This window comes from Primulina huaijiensis, chromosome 9 (assembly GCF_012295235.1).
Source record: "Primulina huaijiensis isolate GDHJ02 chromosome 9, ASM1229523v2, whole genome shotgun sequence".
NCBI classification, from domain to species: domain Eukaryota; kingdom Viridiplantae; phylum Streptophyta; class Magnoliopsida; order Lamiales; family Gesneriaceae; genus Primulina; species Primulina huaijiensis.
In genome coordinates this window covers 16,418,733-16,440,186 of record NC_133314.1, presented here as the reverse complement: position 1 = coordinate 16,440,186, position 21,454 = coordinate 16,418,733, and the positions used below count along the sequence as shown (strand labels likewise).

General features: G+C 37.5%; 1 protein-coding gene and 1 long non-coding RNA gene across 2 annotated transcripts; one reads left to right on the top strand and one right to left on the bottom strand.

Annotated features, from left to right (window-relative positions):
* The first annotated feature begins 689 nt into the window (after positions 1–689).
* LOC140984068 (uncharacterized) lies at positions 690–2,024 on the top strand. The gene is made up of 3 exons (XR_012176533.1): positions 690–805; positions 886–973; positions 1,064–2,024. It is a non-coding gene; the product is annotated as an uncharacterized lncRNA (long non-coding RNA).
* Positions 2,025–2,892: 868 nt separating this feature from the next.
* Positions 2,893–3,954, bottom strand: LOC140983917 (uncharacterized). Its single transcript, XM_073451072.1, has one exon. It carries the CDS (start codon positions 3,952–3,954, stop codon positions 2,893–2,895), a length of 1,062 nt encoding a protein of 353 aa, XP_073307173.1.
* Between the last annotated feature and the right edge of the window lie 17,500 nt (positions 3,955–21,454).

The window sequence follows — 21,454 nt, the reverse complement described above, 5'->3', positions numbered from 1 at the left end:
TAATTACTTACACAATCGTGTACTGGTATATTTAAATCATATGGGTTTTTATGGAGTTTTAGAATGTGGCTCTCAAGTGTATGATAATCATTTGATTATTGCTCTTGTTGAACGTTGGCGACGCGAAACACACATGTTTCATTTTACATGTGGTGAAGCAACAGTCACGTTACAAGATGTTTCAATAATTTGGGGGCTAACAATTGATGGAGAAGCAGTAACTGGAGTAGATGTGTCACATAAAGTTGATGAATGACAACACATATGTTTGGATATGTTGGGATTTTTGCCAGCATCAAAACATTTGAAAGGCGGTCATCTTTCTGTGACTGCACTATACGATTATTGTATGTCGAACCTTGTTAATGATGATACTTCAGAAGTAAATGTTGTGAAATTTACTCGTTGTGTTGCGCTAATGATTATTGGAGGAATAATGTTCCCTAACTATCAAGGAGGGTCTGCTAGGCTAATATTTTTGCAACTGCTACGAGAATTTGATAACGTGAAGTCTCATAGTTGGGGTAGTGCAGTTTTAGCATTTTTTACCGTGAATTGTGTAACGCGTCACTTATAGAGAAGACTACAATTGCCGGACCTTTATATATCCTGCAGGTATCTTTAATGTGATGTGATTATGTAACACAATTTTTTTGTTAAATTTGTTGAACTATTTTTATTATTATAAGCAGCTATGGGCATGGAGCAGGATTAAATGTGTTAACCCCGAACGAGATGGGTTAACATTAGTTGTACCTCCCATTGATCCGGATGCTATTATTCCAGTTTCTCCATATGGTGCACGGTAATAATTAATAATTATTGTGATAATATCATATATATCTTGTATATTATATTGATATGTAATTTTTTTTATAAATGTAGGTGGAATGTTGGATTTAATTACACACATTCGCCAACACATTCTGTAAGAATTATAAGAGATTCTCTAGATCGTATGAATAATAATGAGGTATTATAGAATTTCAATATTTAATAGTGATTAAATTCAGACTATTTTGATTTGAATAAATGAATAATTATTTTAAACTTTTTTTTACAGTTTAATTGGATCGTTTATCAGAAGAATGACATAGATGTGAAGACTATTATTGATTCATACGACAACAAAATATGGCGATGTGTTTGTCCCCTTATATGCTTTGACATCGTGGAGATGCATCGTCCTAATCGGGTCATGCGATAATTTCGAAGACGACAATCAATTCCAGGGTCTGCCGTCGACAATGACGAGATGCATAATATCACGAGAATAGGACATCGAAACACCGAATGGAGAGATTATCATAGAAATTCAATTGAGCTGTGGAATAATAGGCTGAGATATGTTTCTAAAGGGGTGCGACACGGGCGATCGATGCAAACTGACGAAGACTACTTCCAATGGTATAATCGAATCACTGTGCGCACCATATCACCTGAAGTTACTGTCGTTGGTTTTCAACCACATCCGTACAATACTTTTGTTGGACAAATTAATGTTGAACAAATTTCAGTACGCCTTCTTCTTTTTTGCATCAGTCGTCATTCGGTTGGAGAAGTGACATGGTTAGACAACCAAGTGGGTTTGCAGGAGCCTCTACTCTTAATACGCCAGCTGAATTGAATATTGCTGGAACCTCTACCACTCAACCTGGTTTTTTCAGTGATTCAAGGTTTGCTGACTTTCGTTCGTTTGGTCAGCCAGATTTTCAGCCTCCTTATTGGTCGAACACACAAAGTTTTACGAATTTGCTTAATGTTGGTCCACAGCATATTGTGCATGACACTCGACCACAGAAGAATGTTGTTTTGCTGTCAAAGGCAACCATTTACCCCCTTACTCTCACGTGGTAGTCCTCATGCCTAACCATCAAGTTAGCGTAGAATTCCCGGACAAGTGACATCACAGCATCTTGTGGTGGCTTCACAAACTCAGCCCAACGCAAATGCTGAGCCAGAATTGAAGTATCACAACCCTGGACGCTATGATCCATCCCTCTTTCTCGCTGCATGTTTTTCTCTTGTAATTTAAAATAATTTTCAGCTGCAACTGCATCCCAAAAACGCCGTCTATCAAAACCAGCATGCGACAACTGACCATCCCCAGACTGAACTTGCTTGCCTCTCTTCCTTGGCGGCATGGTTGAAATCGCGCTAATAACCTAGAACTTGTCAAAAAACCACTTTTTATTAGCAACTTCCTAATTGAAGCATTACATCGAACACGTTATATGCACAAACTCTATAACATTGTTAATTCACATTTTAAAATGAAATTGATGAATGATTAACAACACAAATAATGTTACCTGATATATGAACTGAAAATGTATTGCAACTCGACCGTGAGCGATTTGTTGAAATCATTTGATTTTTAGTGGGATGAGAAATTGGGAGAGGATATTGGAGTTTGAAGGAGGAGGTGAGGGAAATCTTTTTTTTTTAAGTAAGTGGTGTAGCGCTGCGGCGCTGTGTACGTAGCGCCGCAGCGCTGTTTTCTCAGGGGACAAGCGCCGAGGCGCTTGTGTGTTAGCGCCGCGGCGCCTTTTTTGCTCAAATCTGGCGCCGCGACGCTAACAAATTAACGCCTCGGCGCCACATTTGCGCAAATATGGCGCCGAGGTGCTAACACACAAGCGCCTCGGCGCCCCATTTGCGCAAATCTGGCGCCAAGGCGCTTGTGTGTTAGCGTCGCGGCGCCATATTTGCGCAAATGGGGCGCCGAGGCGCTAATTTGTTAGCGCCGCGGCGCTACCATTTACAAAAAAAAAAAAAAAAAAAAAAAAACCAACACATTGAATGAGATGAGAGGAAAGTTTTGTCAACTACATTTTTCTAACACTTAAATTGATTACATATGATATGTTAATACAGATTAAAAAAAATACTTCAGCGTTGTTGTCTGTCTCTTAAACCCGGTGTATCCATCTCATTTCTAATTCGAGTTGTTCTGTCTCTACCAACTCTTCTTCTTTCACGTCTAACCGGGTTGTGGTGCAATTCGAAAGTTGGAGGATCCCAGTATCGCTCATCTGCAAGAGGTTGAAATCTGCCATCGTACGTTGCTAAGTACTCAGATAGGTTATACCAGGGCTGCACAAGTGTCGTGGGATCCAAGGAGTGCCACTTAGCTGTGCAAATAGCATGGGAACATGGGATGCCGAAAATCGTCCATTTACCACATGAACAATCACTCGCTGATAACTTGACGATATGCATATGTTGACCACGACTTGGTCTTCCTACCGTTGCAACAGAAGCAGTTTGATCATGTACATCGTATTTGGAAACACGATGTTCACTATATTTTCTCGCCCATTTCTCATACTTTCGACATGCATAATCTGACCACAGTTGATTTTCCTGAACCATACGACCACTTCTTGTCACACGTTCACTGAAATATTGTATGCACCTCAAAAGTGTCAAGTGTACTATGGCAGATATAGGAAGTCTACGAGCACCTTTCAACACACTGTTTAAACACTCCGACATATTGGTTGTCATCACACCACGATGCAAACCACCGTCATGAGCCAAACTCCATTTTTCTTTAGCAATTCCGGCCAAATATCGGTGCGCCAAAATGTTTTTTTGTTTGATTGCCTCCATTATTGAATCAAACTTACAGATTTGATTCTGTGTGCCTGCCGCCCAGCATAAATCTTTCAAATGCACGTCATTGAATTTAGCGTTAAAGTTTGAACACACATGTCTCAAACAAAAACGATGCACACCGTAAGGAGATTGAAAATATAGTAGATCTTTCGTTGCTCGCACGATTCCTTTATGCCTGTCAGAAATAAGACACACACCATTGTTCACCACGAACAACATGTCTTCTATGTTCTCCAAAAACCATTTCCAAGAATCTGTTGTTTCTTCATCAACAATAGCAAATGCTAGAGGTAGAACCTGATTGTTCGCATCCAGAGTCACACCAATCAACATTTTGTGCTTGTATTTGGTATACAAGTGTGTACCATCGACACTAATTATTTTTCGACAATGTCGAAACCCATCAACACACGGCCTGAATGCCCAGAAAACATAGTTCAGTGTTTACAAATATCAGTGTTGGCTCTGAGATGCTTCCACTCCACAACTGTTCCCGAATTATATTGGGACAAAGCACACATATATTTCGGAAGCAATTGAACGGAGCTCTCCCATGTACCATAAGCAATTTCCATAGCACGTTTCAAACTTCGCCATGCCTTCTTGTACGAGATTTGATATCCATATTTATCTTTCACATTTTCGATGATATACTTAATCTCGTAAGCAGGATCACAACGAACAACTCCCAATAGCATATGTGCCACCATCTCACTGTTCAAATTCTTATGGTCTATACCGACAGAGGTAGATATACATGTGTGAGGCCCGACGTATTTTGTTATTTTCCAATAACCAGTCTTGGCCTTGAAAGAAGCGCGAAGTCCCCATCGACAAATGACCGTAGAAGAATTATTTTTGCAACGTAACTTCCACAAACTGCGTGTGCTATCCTCGACACGGTACTCACGCCTGACAACTCTGACTGAATAATCCTTCACATATGCAATAAGATCATTCTTATCTTTAAATAACATATTAACACATAATTCATCCTTATCCGGATTGTAATAGCTTGATTGCACTTCAGAAGGTACATCGACAGAATTAGCAGGTTCTTCCCCAAAAAATTTGTTGAAAAAAGATGGCATTTTAGAAATGTTTGAAAGAAATGGTACGGTCTGCCTCTGTAATGTCTCACGCGGTGGTTGTCGAGATGATGTCCCCTCATCAGGATTTGTAAAAGTATTCACTTTATCATCAACATTCACATCTTCTTCTTCAGACTCGCTGTATGACATATCGGGTTCAGAGTCAGTCCTACAAATATCATCATTATTGGCCTGATCCGGACAACGAGCACTCGTATGTAATGTTGGATTCGGCCAATATAGAGCATTAATTTGTTCCGACGAGACATTGATATATTGATCCCAAGACCCACTTACATATCGAAACTCATATTACCGAGTCCTTCAGTAACCTGTGGAACATAAGATTCTTGCTCCTGGAAACCACCATATGTAGACGTATCGGGTTGGTTATAGAAACCTGAATCGGATACATGTGGAACATATGATTCATGATCACCAAATCCAACATCATGCTCAATTGAATTTGCTTCCACGTACAGATGCAAAATATGCATATTGTCACAATGCATTACAAACTGTAAAGCATCGTCATCAACGAGATTGACTTGAATTTCATGCCAAGATGCTCTCTCCATGAATGAATACTTTGTTGACATCTTTAGAGAAAAATTCGCTGGATCGATTGCTAACATTTTATGCACAACTTCAGCTAACTCCATCAAATTAATAGATCGTAACACTCGTATCGGTCTAACAAATGGAATGCTATATTAAACTAATCCATTATCGCTAACTATATGACCACCAAAATATAAGAATACGTCGATGTTAGACATTGCTAACGAAATTTGAAAGAAAATTTACGAGAAAATTGATAACTCATTCGTTGCATTTCTTATCAATTATATAGGAGAAAAAACGCGAAAATTATTCAGATTTACAATATTGTAGTTCACGTGCAAATTCATATCTTCAGCTTTCACGTGAAATGTCGGAGATAAGATAAAAAGCTGAAATGGTCAGAGATAAGAAGCGGTCGAATGGAGCAGCGCCATGTGGAAGGTGATAATCTCAACAGCCAATAAAAATCGATAATGATTAAAAAAAATTTATAATATACAGGGTCCGTGCTTCGTAAGCACGGACNAGCGGTCGAATGGAGCAGCGCCATGTGGAAGGTGATAATCTCAACAGCCAATAAAAATCGATAATGATTAAAAAAAATTTATAATATACAGGGTCCGTGCTTCGTAAGCACGAACCCTGCATACATGGACCAGCGTCCGCGCTTACAGAGCACGGATTGAGGTATTTGTGTCCAACTTTTTTTTAAATTATTTTTGAAATAATTTTTTAAATTTAAATTATTTTAAAAAAAAACCCGTGCACCAAAAGTAACGGCTGTAGATTCTATCTGCATAAAAAATTATGTAATATATGTATTATATAATATATGAAATATAATGAGATCAGAGTAATTTTTATTTTAAAGTTAATGTTTTGATTTCTGAATTATTATGCTTTATTTTTTTAAAAAAAATAATGGTAGTTATTAGGAAGTATTATGTTGGGAAATATATGATATGACTTAAAGGGGGCGTTGTGTTCATGTGATAAGGTGGGTTTATTTTTTTTAACCCACCTTATCCCTCGTTTGGTACGCGTGACTATTTAACCAAGTCAATCCCTCCTATGAATGATAAGGTTATATTAGGTAGGTTAAAATAATACCTCCTCACCTCCTAGGATTATTTATCCCACTCTTAATCCATCCTATTTTTCCAATTTTACCCTTCTCCTAAATTCAAACTCACCACCACTTCCTTCCACCGACCGTCCACCGGCAACCGGCGACCACCGCAGGCCACCTCCGGCCGCCGCTTCCTGCCGACCGCCGCCGCAGATTCCGGCCGACGACTCCAGCCGACCCCGCCGTCGCCGACCACCGCAGCCGTCTCCGGCCGACCTCGCCGCCGTCTCCGGCCGACCTCGCCGCCGCCGCCCTCGCCGGACCTCCGCCACCGTCGTCGTCGTCGGACCGCCGGACCTTCGCCGGAACGCCATCGCCGGACCTCCGCCACCGTCGCCGTTGCCGGACCGCCGCCGCCGCCGGACATACGCCGGACCGCACCGCCAGACCTTCGCCGGAACTCCATCGCCGCCACCGGACCGCCGACTTACCGCCGTCACCGCCGCGTCGGCTGCCGGATCCGTCGCCGGACCATTGCCGCCACCGGAGTGGAAGAAGAAAAAAAAATGAAGGGCAATTTTGTCCTTTCATCAAAAATTTCAAAATTATCTTACACTTAAAAATCTTACCAAACATACTACCATATATTACATATCTACGACAATCATTTTCTTTATCATTTACATACTAATCATTAGTTTATTTTATCCTGCAACCAAACGTAGCCAAAGAGATTAAATATAGCTTTTATTCATGTGTCAATTTTAATAACAATATTTTACACGTAGATCATCTACAATAACCCAAACATTTCTCTCAATTATTTACGAGCTTTTTGGTCTTTATCATCAATCAAATATCCCATTCCTCAAATATTTTACATTTTACAATAAGTATCTCATCAATCAAACGTCGCCCCATTGTCACTTTATTAATATTTATTTATCTTTTTCATATAAATATGTATACTTTTTTTTATTTTTATCTTTAATTTAATTAAAATTATTTATAATTTTTTATTAATATTTTTATTTAATATTGAATATATGTATTTTTTTTACAATTATATAGTACAAATAATTTAATACTAGGAAAGGAAACCTCAATTCTTGAAGTATCTCACCCAAGTTTATAGACCAACATCTTATCATCTATATTTTTTTAATAGGAAGTAAACATGTGTTTATATTTGAATAGGTCTTATTTAATAATCTGTTTTTTTGTTAATGGGCAATAAATCATTAAATATGAGTTAAAAAAAAGGTAGTAATTTTTTCGTAATTAAATGATATAGCTAACAATAAACATTGTAAGTTTTTAAGGTATTAATAAAAAAATAATCGTGTCAAGTATATATGCTAAAGAAACAAAAATTGGGTGATAACTTGTGTCAATGTTAAATATGAGAAATGTGAATTTAATTTTGTAATATATTAAAAAAATGAGATAAATTGGTTTATTTATGTGTGATATGTTTGGATATAAGATGAAATGTTATATGTAGAAATTTATAAATTTAAGAGTTTGTAAATTTTGACATTTTAATCATGTTAAAAAAGTATGTGCATATCGTAATGTACGTATAAAAAGTTTATTGTTCCAATTTTAAAACTGATTTAGTTAACCAGAATAAATGCCTTGAATATTATAATTTTTTGGTCAAAGCCATATGTATTATGATTACAATGATTTTTTCCTTTTATATTTGTAGTTACACGATTATTATTTCAGGTTGGAATTGCGCTTAAGAAAATAAAAAAAATACGAAAGTAGAAGGAACTTATAGTAGTGCAAATAGTTAGGAAAATGATTGAGTATGCTCATATTAAAAGCTAGTCATATATCTACTCCGCAAATAGCGTATTATAAATTTGAGAATAGAATATCCATATTTAATTCAAGGTAGCGCCTATAAGGTTTTCAAACATAATAAATTATTGATGTTGGTAGATTTATGAATTTAGTAACTTGCACTTAAATATTAATTGTAATATGATCTATTAAACAATCAATAAGAGCACATAAAACCTTAGTTTAATTAATAAAAAAAAATTGAAAAAATGTTATTGTAGAAAGGAGGATCTCAATCTTTATTTAAGAATTTAGTTGACATAGTTATGAATTTGGTAACCTCAATTTTTAAAGATATTTAAACATGAGAGTTAATTTAATTCATAAGGCAACCGAATAAATTACTACAACGAGGGAATAATAAAAGTAATTAAATTGTATGAATAGAAGTTATTTGGAGCTCATAGTAAGAAGAAAGAAAAGTTCAGTATCATGTAATTAAAAGAAATTCACAGAGAAACAATTGATATGCTGCAAAGAAAATAAATGTAAATACATAGATGTAAGAAATGATAATCAGTTTCTATACACGTAGGTTTGGTAAAGTATAATCTAAAATTTTTAATAAGTTCACACACATCCTATATAACTAAACATTCTCGGTACTATAAGATAACGATTTTATTATTCATTTAATGTACATGTTGGTTTTGGTGGAGCTCGTTGGTATTTAGGTCTGTTTCGATGCCATCTGCGTAGTCTACAAGGAGCGAAAACTTTGATTTCATCGTAAGTACTCTTCGTAAGATGACGACCCACACTGAGTTGGAGTAAAATCTTCTTATTAGTTCGTCAACTTCTTTATGAAATAGGTAGTTGTAGTGATATTGTCTACAGTCGATATATGTAAACTAACGATTGTTTTCCATTGGAATTAATATATACACTGAATTTTCAATTAGCAAATGATAAGTATTGATAAATTATAACACATTATGTATGTAAAACTTCAATTAATTAAGCATATCAGTATATATAAGGTAAGATAGATGAAACTAAGTGAATTTTCATATATTATTTGAAATAGATTGAGTCATGGATAATTTATACCAAAGGTTGTGATTGTTTTTGTTAACTCCAATAAAAGTAGGTTAGTCATCTGTAATTTTTGACAGATGTAAGTTATGATTTAGTATTTTAAATTAGAAACCTTAGTCATCACAATAGTTGGTTTATTTCTGCCACATGTAATGTCCTAAAAAAGCTAGTCATCATTTGTTCATGATACGTGGAAGTGAAATGAACGTTGTTATAAACAATAGAACAATTATGAAGACGTGTGTATAGTTTCATAATGAAGAGAATTCATGTTCCTAGTCAATTTTAAAAATGATAATACATGTGTGGTTAATAAGAAAAAGATGAATAACATATAAAATTTAGAAGAAGCTAAAAATAATAGAATTAAACAAACTTTTTATACAAAGAATGTAACAGAAATTAGCTATGAATAGGAGGAAAAAAAGATATTAATGTTTTGTATCTAAGAAAAATAAAGTGTTTTGGAAGGAAAAAAACATGCTAATATGAAGTTATTTCATCCATCTGAACAGTTTAATTTTACTTATGTATAGAGATGAATGTGTACCATAGTTTAATGTATATTAATTGATATTTATATAAGTAGGAAAAATTAATTAGAACCGTTGAAACACTTGAAAAACTTTATATATTATCAGCAATAATATATAATTGCTTAATTTAGATTTTTGAGCCGATAGTTTTAATATGACAGTATATATATGAAAATTTATAAATTTACTAATTTCGTATAATTTGAAGGTTTAAAGTTGGGAAAACTGAACACACACACACATACACATATAGTATTCTACGAAAAAGTTATAACTATAGTGATTTTTACATTCTTTCATATTAGCAACGTAGTTATTATCTCATGTTGGAATTGCGCCTAAAGAAATGAGTATTACGAAGTTTGTGGAGGTAGAAATAACAAAGAAAAATGTTGATTTGAGATAAATTAAAAGTCGAAGTTACTAATTTGTTTGACATTAGACATGAACTATATGTTTAAATTAAACCCCAATCATATGGCAACAATATACATAAATTATCACAAATTTGAAAATAAAGTACTAATATTGAATATATGATAACAAGTATAAGGTTTTTATGATCAGCTATATTTATGTGGCCGGCCTTATGAACGTCATATAATTGGTTTTTCAAGTTTTAAAAATATTAAGTGTGATTCAATCTATTGAACATTAAAACTAACGACTATTGAAAGAACTTGATGAATCTAAGTAAGAGTAAGAAATGGGAAATAAACAACTATGCATGTTGGATAGTAAATCTAAAAGGTAATAGTTTCAATTTTAATTTTATTTATAGTTTGGTTTTGCTGCATATTAAAAATATGTAAACTAAAGCAATTATGATGCCTACCATATATATATATATCTGTGGGATTTGCTATTAATTTCATGGGTGTTTACTTGCATGATGAAGTATGATAACAAAACACAAAATTTAGGCTGCCACCAGAAAAATATCTGTTGCTAGATAATTTTAGTTTTTCATGAACTCATATACCTAAAAATCCATGGATTAATCTAAAATATTCATATGCTTCCCCCCCAAAAAAAAACCTCATGGTATATAGGCAGCAAACGTAAGAACTCGAATAAAAACTTTCGAAAATGGAGAATATTATTAAGAAAAGGCAATTAGAAAACATTTACGAAAGATAATATCTATACACTAGCCAAATAAGTAATACAAGTTATTTTGTTGTTTTTACATTCGCTTTTTTTTAAAGTTGAAGGCTAGCGAAAAATACGTAAATGGAAATTACGTACGCAGAGGTAAAAAATGTTCTATAAGGATGTATGATAGTACTCTTGGTATGTGTCAATGCAAATAACATTGTTACAAACAATAGAGTAGCTTTAAATTATAAAAAATTTGTGAGGCAATTTACAACCAAAGAAGTGTCGAAAACCTATATAGCTAGTCCTAAAGTAAGGTATGACTTAACAGGGATTTCCAAGGTATTTGTTGTGACTGCCTTTGTACGATTACATCGGTCACATGGGTTGGAAGGTCACATGGGTTGGAATAAAATTCATTTGACTCGAAAACCTGAAATTTGCCCTTTCGAGGCTCTGAGATTGTGGCCTGATTCTCGGGTTTTATTGGTACTGTTTTGGTTTGTATGTTCCGTATCTTGAAAAGAAGCATTGTGAGATTCTTGGCCAACTTATATACACTGCAAAGCTCGTTGCTAAACAAGAATGGTTTGCTGCTGGATTCAGGCACATGATCTACGACGGCCCGAACAGAAGTACAGTTGGTGTGTCGCTTGTCTATTAATTCCATGGTCTAACCATCGGTAATAATGAACTGGGCATTGTTTTACAGGCCAATCTGTGTGAAATTATTCTCTGCGTTTCGTTGATAACAATAGTCATCTTATATACCATATGATGTCGTATATTAAATTGTTGAGGGATGGGGTGTCAAAATGCAACACTATCCGTCAACCCGACACGACCCAACACGAAAAAAATCAGGTTCGGGTTGGGGTTTTTTGGGTTATGGTTAGTGTTAAGTTAGACGGGTTTCAGGTTGGGTCGCGGGTTGACCCGAGAACTTTTTTATTTTAAAAAAAATATTATCTATATTTTTATATATTGTATGTTTGAACAAAATTTATTGTATATTTATATGATAAATTTTCATCATTTAATATTTATTTTGTATATTTTTTATTTTTTAACAATTGTTTATTTGATTTAGTAAATATACTTTTAATTTTCTACAATTAAACTTTCAAATTTAAATCGAAATTTTTGTTATTATATGTTTAAATTAAAATATTATTATTATTTTTTATTTTTCGAATTTTTTTCATTAATTTTTTTAAAAAATAAATAAAATTCGGGTTAGACGGGTTGAGTCGGGTTAGACGGGTTCGTGTTCGGGTTAGGTGTTTTCGGGTTGGTTCGGGTTCGGGTAGGGAAAAAAATTCGCGCGTTGACCCGAAATCCGCTCCGATTGACACCCCTATTTAAAGAAGTGTAGGCCACTGTTATGACAATGACAATGTTGTAAAAAAAAAAAAAATACATTAAGCCTTTAACCAACATAAGAAAAACATGTGAAGAAATCAAAAAACCCAAACAAGAACACGAATTTGTTAAGCAAGAAGACAATGATGAGAATGAAATTCTCGAGTAACAAGGACAGAAACAGCGAAGCTGTCGGGAAATCAAGAACCACAAACAAAATCAATACAGGGGCAGACGCGAAGAAGTTAGAGAAATGAAGAAAAACAAAACAAAAACAGTAAAAGAAAACCAACCCAACAAAAACAAAACACCTCCAGAAATCGGAAACCCCAAATAAGAACAAGAAGAGGACAAACCCGATAATGAAGGAAAATTGGGAAAAAGTACAACAAAAATAAGAGGGAGAAAACTAACGCAGTAGGAGCTTTCCAATGCCAACAAGGGGGAACGCCGCGCACGAGGGTCGAGAACGAGGAAACCGCAAGAAGATGGAAGTGGAGAACAGAGCAAGCCAACCTTCGTTGTTGCCCTTTGCTCGCCGACGCTGTGGAGAGAATAAATCAGAAGCTCCGATCAAAAGCAAGCTAGGAGTGAGCTATGTTCTCTGTTAAGCAAGAAGACAGTGATGAGATTGAAATTCTTGAGTAACAAGGACAGCAACAACGAAGCATGTTATGAAATCAAGAACCACAAACAAAAGCAATACATGGGCAGACACGAGGAAGTTAGAGAAATGAAGAAAAACAAAACAAAAACAGTAAAAGAAAACCAACCCAAAAAAAAACAAAACACCTCCAGAAATCGGAAACCCCAAACAAGAGGAAGAAGAGGACAAACTTGATAATGAAGGAAAATTGGGAAAAAGTACAAAAAAAATAAGAGAGAGAAAACTAACGCAGTAGGAGCTTTCCAATTCCAACAAGGGGGAACGCCGCGCACGAGGGTCGAGAACGTGGAAACCCCAAGAAGATGGAAGTGGAGAATAGAGCAAGCCAACCTTCGTTGTTGCCCTTTGCTCGCCGACGCTGTGGAGATAAGAAATCAAAAGCTCCGAACAAAATCAAGCCAGGAGTGAGCTATGTTCTCTATTAAGCAAGAAGACAGTGATGAGACAGAAATTCTCGAGTAACAAGGACAGCAACAGCGAAACATGTCAGGAATTAAGAACCACAAACAAAAGCAATACAGGGGCAGACGCGAGGAAGTTAGAGAAATGAAGAAAAATAAAACAAAAACAGTAAAAGAAAATCAACCCAACAAAAACAAAACACCTCTAGAAATCGGAAAACCCCAAACAAGAGCAAGAAGAGGACAAACCCAATAATGAAGGAAAATTGGGAAAAAGTACAACAATAATAAGAGGGAGAAAGCTAACGCAGTAGGAGCTTTCCAATGCCAACAAGGGGGAACGCCGCGCACGAGGGTCGAGAATGAGGAAACCGCAAGAAGATAGAAGTGGAGAACAGAGCAAGCCAACCTTCGTTGTTGGCCTTTGCTCTCCGACGCTGTGGAGAGATGGAATTAGAAGCTCCGAACAAAAGCAAGCCAGGAGTGAGCTATGTTCTCTTTTAAGCTAGAAGACAGTGATGAGACTAAATATTCTCGAGTAACAAGGACAGCAACAGCGAAGCATGTCAGGAAATCAAGAACCACAAACAAAAGCAATACAGGGGCAGACGCGAGGAAGTTAGAGAAATGAAGAAAAACAAAACAAAAACGGTAACAAAAAACCAACCTAACAAAAACAAAACACCTCCAGTAATTAGAAACCCCAAACAAGAGCAAGAAGAGGACAAGCACGATAAACTGTAACGCCCCAGATGAGACGACTATCCTCACTGTACCAATACGAGTATTTCCAACGTGCTTATGTACTCGCTCACACGAACCCTAGGAAACTTCCCAAGGGGTCACCCATCCCAGAATTGCCCCAAGCCAAGCACGCTTAACTTTGGAGTTCTTATGTGATGAGCTACCGAAAAGAAGATGCATCTTATTGGTATGAGTAGTACATATCAAATCTTTAAAGCCATCTTCAACTGTACAGTCCATTACATTGAACAGTTTTGGAATCCCCCTCCTTCCGATGTAAGATCGGTTCATTCATGTTCCCTCCGCCTAAAAGCCTGCCAGGAGCCGCTCATTGTCCGTGCAACCTAATGGCACCGGCGATCACCCTCGCCCTCTTAGGCCCCAGGCCTCACATACCCACCAGCTTCCGCTTGGTTCATCCCCGAACCACACCATACTAGGAGAGGTCGGCTCTGATACCAACTGTACGCCCCAGATTCGACGACTGTCCTTACTGTACCAATACGAGTCTTTCCAACGTGCTTATGTCCTCACTCACACGCATCCTAGGAAACTTCGCAGGAGGTCACCCATCCCATAATTGCCCCAAGTCAAGCATGCTTAACTTTGGAGTTCTTATGTGATGAGCTACCGAAAAGAAGATGCATCTTATTGGTATGATTTGTACATATCAAATCTTTTAAGCCTTCTTCAACTGTACAGTCCATTACATTGAACAGTTTCGGAATCCCCCTCCTTCCGGTGTAAGATCGGTTCATTCATGTTCCCTCCGCCCAGAAGCCTGCCAGGAGCCGCTCATTGTCCGTGCAACCTCATGGCACCGGCGATCACCCCCCGCCCTCTTCGGCCCCGGGCCTCACATTTAATGACCAAACAACCAAGATTCGTTAATGTAAACAGCGAAAGCGATTAAAAATTTTCCTTTTGGGCCAATAGAAATTTCGGCATGACCTTCTCGTAAGTATGACATCCCAAAAATTTCCAAACAACACAAACAACATTTATATACTCGAAATAAAATCATAACATCAATTCACAAACCTATAGCCACACTGGCCAAGACTAACATATACAGAGCCGACAATGCTATATCACACAACAACAATTCAAACATCGTAAAAGTATCACTACAACTACACAGGGCATCCCCTGACAAATATATAACTCGAGAAGATAATACATACATATATGTACTTATATAGCTGAGAACTATCAACAATCCAACTACTGGGCACCGCTACCTGACGCTCCACCAGACGCGTCAAATCCTCCTGGATAATCTGCTATGGCATCAAAACAACCACATCATAAACAGAAAAGAGGGGTCAGATCCCAGTACGACGAACCAGTAAAATTATGTCAATAATAACTGACGTGAAATAAAATCAAGTAAAATGCAATGAAATGCAATGCGTGTCGGTAACAACGAAATAATGGATACCAAAACGGAGTCCAAATAAAACGCATCAGCCACAGGAACAGTGGCCACCCGTGCTAGGAATGCAGCAACATAATATCATGGCGCCGCTCATCCATGCACGTAGCATCGAGGGTCTGGTAGCGACCCGGTCAGTCCTCGTGCAGTCATCAGGAGTGTGCTAATCTTATCACTCATTCAATCGATAAGATGTCAGGAGTGAGCTAATCCTATCACTCGCTCCATAGATGACTCAACAACTCAACAGATCAGTAATGATAGCAATCAACGGAGTCAAGGCTCGACATGCTATGCACTAATAATATCAACTCAAATAAATACATGAATGCATCACGTATTCACAGAAGCACATAAAACACGCCACAACTCATTACAAAATACTTAACGTCATTCCACATCGCTATAGCCGTCATAATAAAACAGTTCATGCGTACCTCAACTGAACACCTAATTTACCACCGAAATATTTTAAGGATTTCTCGAACAATCCAATCCTGTGGCAAATAATACATTTCATATCAAGTTCAATTTATTTTTCCAATATTCACTAATTAAGCCTAAAATTCCAAAAAAATTTAATTTAGGCTTTAATATTTCTACAATTAATATACGACAATTCTATAGCATCTAAACATATAATTCTTGAACACTAAAATTCGAAAACCAAATTACATAAATCTGAATTTTCGAATTTAATCCAAATAAATTCCGAAAATCTGATAGATACCTCTAATCGGCTCAATCCTTGTACCTACAATCAACAATATAATAAATATCAATATTGATACAAAATTTAACCAAAAATGGAGTAACCCTTAAACAATTTCTGGAATCATGATTTGTACATCAATATATATACCAAAATGAAACCTATGACCCAGAGAACAAAAGCTCTCAATAAATTTTCAAACTCTGACGACGTACGGCGAAGATTTAACGGCGAAATAGGCGGCGGGTATGTGAGAGCCCGGCCCATTTGTTCCAAAGCCCAACCCATTGAGTAATTAATTTTTAAAAAAAGGAAAAAGAAATTTTAATCATCATCTTCATTGTTTCTCTTTCTCTCTCCCGTACCCATATTCAACCATTTTCGCCACCTTTGACTGTCGATTGTGGCCGCACCGCTTGCTGAAAAATTCAAGTAAATATACAATTGGAAAGTTCTCGACGTAAGCTATCCATTGATACCACTTTCGCTAAGTAAAATCGTCACTTCCGAAAAACCGTCGGAAACCCGCCGTCTCTTTCGCCGTTAAATCTTCGTCGTACATCGCCGGAGTTCAAAAATTTATTGAGGGCTTTTGTTCTCTGGGTCGTAGGCTTCATTTTGGTATAAATATTGAGGTACAAATCATGATTCCGGAAATTGTTTAAGAGTTGCTCCATTTTTTGGTTAAATTTGGTATCAAAGCTAGTGTTGAGTGGACGCCGCATGTTGTGACGCGTTTTAAATCCGTGAGACATCGAGCCAAAGCGGACAATATCACAAGTGGGCTAGGATGTCCCGATACTGAATAAACGAGTATCGCCTCTATATGTCTAGCTTGTCCTTTTCAAATCCTATACCTTCCGTACGGAAGCTGCAATGGATGGAACAGAGCTCGAATCCGCTCCCATGGAAGGGAGAAAACGAGTAGGTTTCCCTAGGATAATATTCCTTTCAGGCTGGTTGATGAGACTGAAATTCTCAAGTAACAAGGACAGCAACAACGAAGCATGTCAGGAAAACAAGAACCACAAAAAAAAAAAAAGCAATACAGGGGCAGACGCGAGGAAGTTAGAGAAATGAAGAAAAACAAAACAAAAACAGTAAAAGAAAACCAACCCAACAAAAACAAAACACGCCAAGTAATCGGAAACCCCAAACAAGAGCAAGAAGAGGACAAACCCGATAATGAAGGAAAATTGGGAAAAAGTACAACAAAAATAAGAGGGAGAAAACTAACTCAGTAGGAGCTTTCCAATGCCAACAAGGGGGAACGCCGTGCACGAGGGTCGAGAACGTGGAAACCGCAAGAAGATGGAAGTGGAGAACAGAGCAAGCCAACCTTTGTTGTTGCCTTTTGCTCGCCGACGCTGTGGAGAAAAGAAATCAGAAGCTCCGAACAAAAGCGAGCCAGGAGTGAGCTATGTTCTCTACTGCGGTGGAGAGAAGAACATGTTTCATGGTTGCTGCTCTCTGTTGTGGTGGAAGGCAAAATATGTGACACGTATAGACTTTTAGCCGCTGCTCTGTGTTGTGGTGGAAGGCAAAATATGTGACACGTATTGAGTTTTTACCTGTAACCGAGAATAAACTGGCCATTTTACTCAACTGCTCGTTTTAATATGAGTAGATTAAAATTTTATTTCAAAAGAAATAATACAACATAACAATACGAAAGTTTTGAAAGAAGATCGGTTACGGTGTCCGGTTGCGCAACGGAAGTTTAAAATTTGTTTCAACAAGAACATGAAAAACCGAGCTCCCACTAAGTGTGTAGCAAATACGAAAACACAAAATATGTCATACATAGTGTGTTTAAGAAATATACCTGTCAATCTTAAAATATTGATGTTTGGCTCCAACTAAGTTGTAAACAACTTAGCTCTTGAAGGTAGACAATCTACAAGCTTCCTTCTTTCCTTCAAAATAAGGTCCACCACTAACAAGGTAGAACCACTCTAATTTTGCACTAGAAAAATTAGAGCATTTATCTTTTAGAAGTGTAGGATTTCCTCAACAATTGAAGAACAAAATTGGAGAGAATAATGTGTGTGAAATTTGGCCAAGATGTGTGTGGAGTACTGGAGAATGAGTTGTCTTGGTTGTGTAAAAAGCTAAAACCCCTTTTAGCATGCTAAGCCTTGAATATTGAAAAAGTGGTCTCCCAACTCTTCACCTCCCCATGAACATTATTTTTATTTGGGTATGTAACAATTACAAAGCCCATGAACTTTTTTTTAAATGTCTCAAACACATTTGAGACCATTTAAACTTTACTTGATTCACTCAAGTCCACTAGTTTAATAATAATTTCTAATTGGTCTCTACAAGGCCCAATATTGTTTAATTAATTCAACACTTGAATTAATTTAATTATTTGGACTCTGCTAGGTCCACTAGTGTTTAATTAATTCAAAACTTGAATTAATTTAATTTAGTCCATAATAATGTTTATAAAAATCACAATTTTCAAATACATTATTTATTTGGCCAACTTTTAATTTAGGAACACTTCCACAAATTAAAAGTTACATTCCCCTTATAGAAATCGTACTTCTATTTTTCTTTACGCTTATAAACTCCTTTATAAGCCCTTCCCCCCTCACGCTTTTGGTGCTATCCATACCCGAAGGTAAGCGATGAATCCCCGACTACGATGCATCGACTCCTATATGTTTCGACAAAACACCCAACCTTGCCACATGATGACCCCATATGAGTCAGTAACAAGTTAAAGTGCAATGCTAGCACATAGAGTCTCAATGTAGTCTCGGGTCATAAGGACTAATGGTGTATAACCATAAACTAGGACGTTTCCACTCGATAAGTGAGAACCACTTGGAAAGTCCTATATGGAGGGTTGTTCAGTGCACTCTACCAGGAGCACCTATCTGCATGCTCGGACATCACAATGTCCCCTACCAATGAAACATGGTACTCACCTCGCAGATATTAGTCTCGAACTCGAGCGGCCTATATCCTTCTTAACGGCTGCTGAATCGACTAGGAACTGTTTAGAATATACAGTATTCCAAATATGAGTTTCATGATACTCATCATTATGAGCATCTCATATTCTTTCTACTATTTGTATATTCAAGGACATTATCTATGCAACTAGCATGGGTATACAGATAAAGAAGTGCCAAAACAATAATTTCAAATATTATTAAAATAAAAACTGTTTATACATAGAGTTTCATTATGAACACTCAGCCAACACTTGGTTCGACGTGCACCTACTCTAACAATCTCCCACTTGCACTAGAGCCAACTACCCATATGCTTCAAACCCATCGATTCGCGATGCTTCTCGAATAATGGTCCAGGTAAAGGCTTAGTTAGCGGATCAGCAACATTATCTGCGGAGCCGACTTTGTCAATCGACACTTCTCCTCTTTCCACAATCTCTCGGAGGATGTGGTACTTTCTCAATACATGTTTGGACTTCTGATGAGACCTTGGCTCATTTGCTTGAGATATAGCTCCCGTGTTGTCACAAAACACCGGGACATGAGCAACTCCATTAGGAATAACGTCCAACTCTTGGACGAAATTCCTTATCCAAACAGCCTCCTTTGCTGCAGCTGATGCAGCAATGTATTCTGCCTCCGTGGTGGAATCCGCAGTACTGTCTTGCTTGGAACTCTTCCAAGAGACAGCAGCACCATTGAGCATGAATACGAACCCGGAGGTTGACTTCGAGTCAACGATACCGCTTTGGAAGCTAGAGTCGGTATAGCCTTCCAATTTCAGTTCTCCACTCTCATAGACCAAGAACAACTTATTGGTCCTTCTCAAATACTTGAGGATGTCTTTCACAGCTTTCCAGTGTGGAAGACCAGGATTCGATTGATATCTACTCACTACACTTAGTGCGAAAGCCACGTCAGGACGTGTAGATATCACGCCATACATGATGCTACCAATCGCAGATGCATAAGGAATGCTTGTCATCGCCGCTATCTCTGCATCAGTCTTGGGAGACATAGACTTGGATAGGGACACGCCATGACACATTTGTAGATGTCCTCTCTTGGACTCATCCATCGAGAACCGCTTCACGATGGTATCAATGCATGTGGACTGGGTGAGACCAAGCAATCTTCTCGATCTATCTCTATAGATCTGTATTTCCAATACAAAAGATGCTTCACTCAAGTCCTGCATCGAGAACTTACTTGCTAACCATATTTTAGTTGATTACAACATTCCTACATCATTCCTAATGAGTAGAATGTCATCAACATAAAGCACCAGGAATGTCACAGCACTCCCACTGACCTTCTTATACACACAGGGTTCCTCAGGATTCTTAGTAAAACCCAACTCTTTGATTGTACTATCGAATCTGAAGTTCCAACTCCTAGATGCCTGCTTTAGACCATAAATAGATCTATGAAGTTTGCATATCATATGCTCACTTCCGATAGATGTAAACCCTTCAGGTTGAGACATGTAAATATTTTCCTTAATATCCCCATTAAGAAAGGTTGTCTTGACATCCATCTGCCATTTCTCATAGTCATACCATGCAGCTATGGCTAGCAATATCTTTGTTGACTTGAACATTGCAACTGGAGAAAAAGTTTCCTCAAAGTCAACTCCTTGTCTCTGAGTATATCTTTTTGTCACCAATCGCGCTTTGAAGGTCAATACCTTCGCATCCGCCCCAAGTTTCCTCTTGTAAATCCATTTACACCCTATGGGAACAGTTTCCTCAGGTGGATCCACTAGATTCCACACTTGGTTCGAATGCATGGAATTCATCTCAGATTCCATTGCTTCAAGCCACTTGGATGAATCGGCATCAGATAACGCTTCCTTGAAGGTCCTTGGATCACATCCATGGATAGGCTCATCATGGCCCTCTTCAAGAAGCAGACCATACCTCATATGGAGTCTTATTAACTGCCTTTGAATGGACATTGTTCAACAGCAGTGCCGCTGTCTCAAGCGCATATCCCCAAAAAGATGGTGGCAACTCCGTGAACCCCATCATAGACCGAACCATGTCCATCAAAGTCCGGTTACGACGCTCCGAAACACCATTCAACTACTATGGTGTAGCGGGCGGAGTCCACTACGAGAGAATCTCATTCTCCTTAATATACTCTTGGAACTCGGCACTCAAGTACTCACCACCTCGCTCCGATCGAAGTGTCTTGATGCTTCGTCCCAACTGCTTCTCTACTTCACTTCTGAATTCTTTGAACTTTTCAAAGGCTTCAGACTTGTATTTCATCAAATACACATACCCATACCTCG

Coding starts and splice junctions, on each gene's coding strand:
- LOC140983917 (XM_073451072.1), bottom strand. CDS start 3,954: ATGTTGATTGGTGTGACTCTGGATGCGAACAATCAGGTTCTACCTCTA.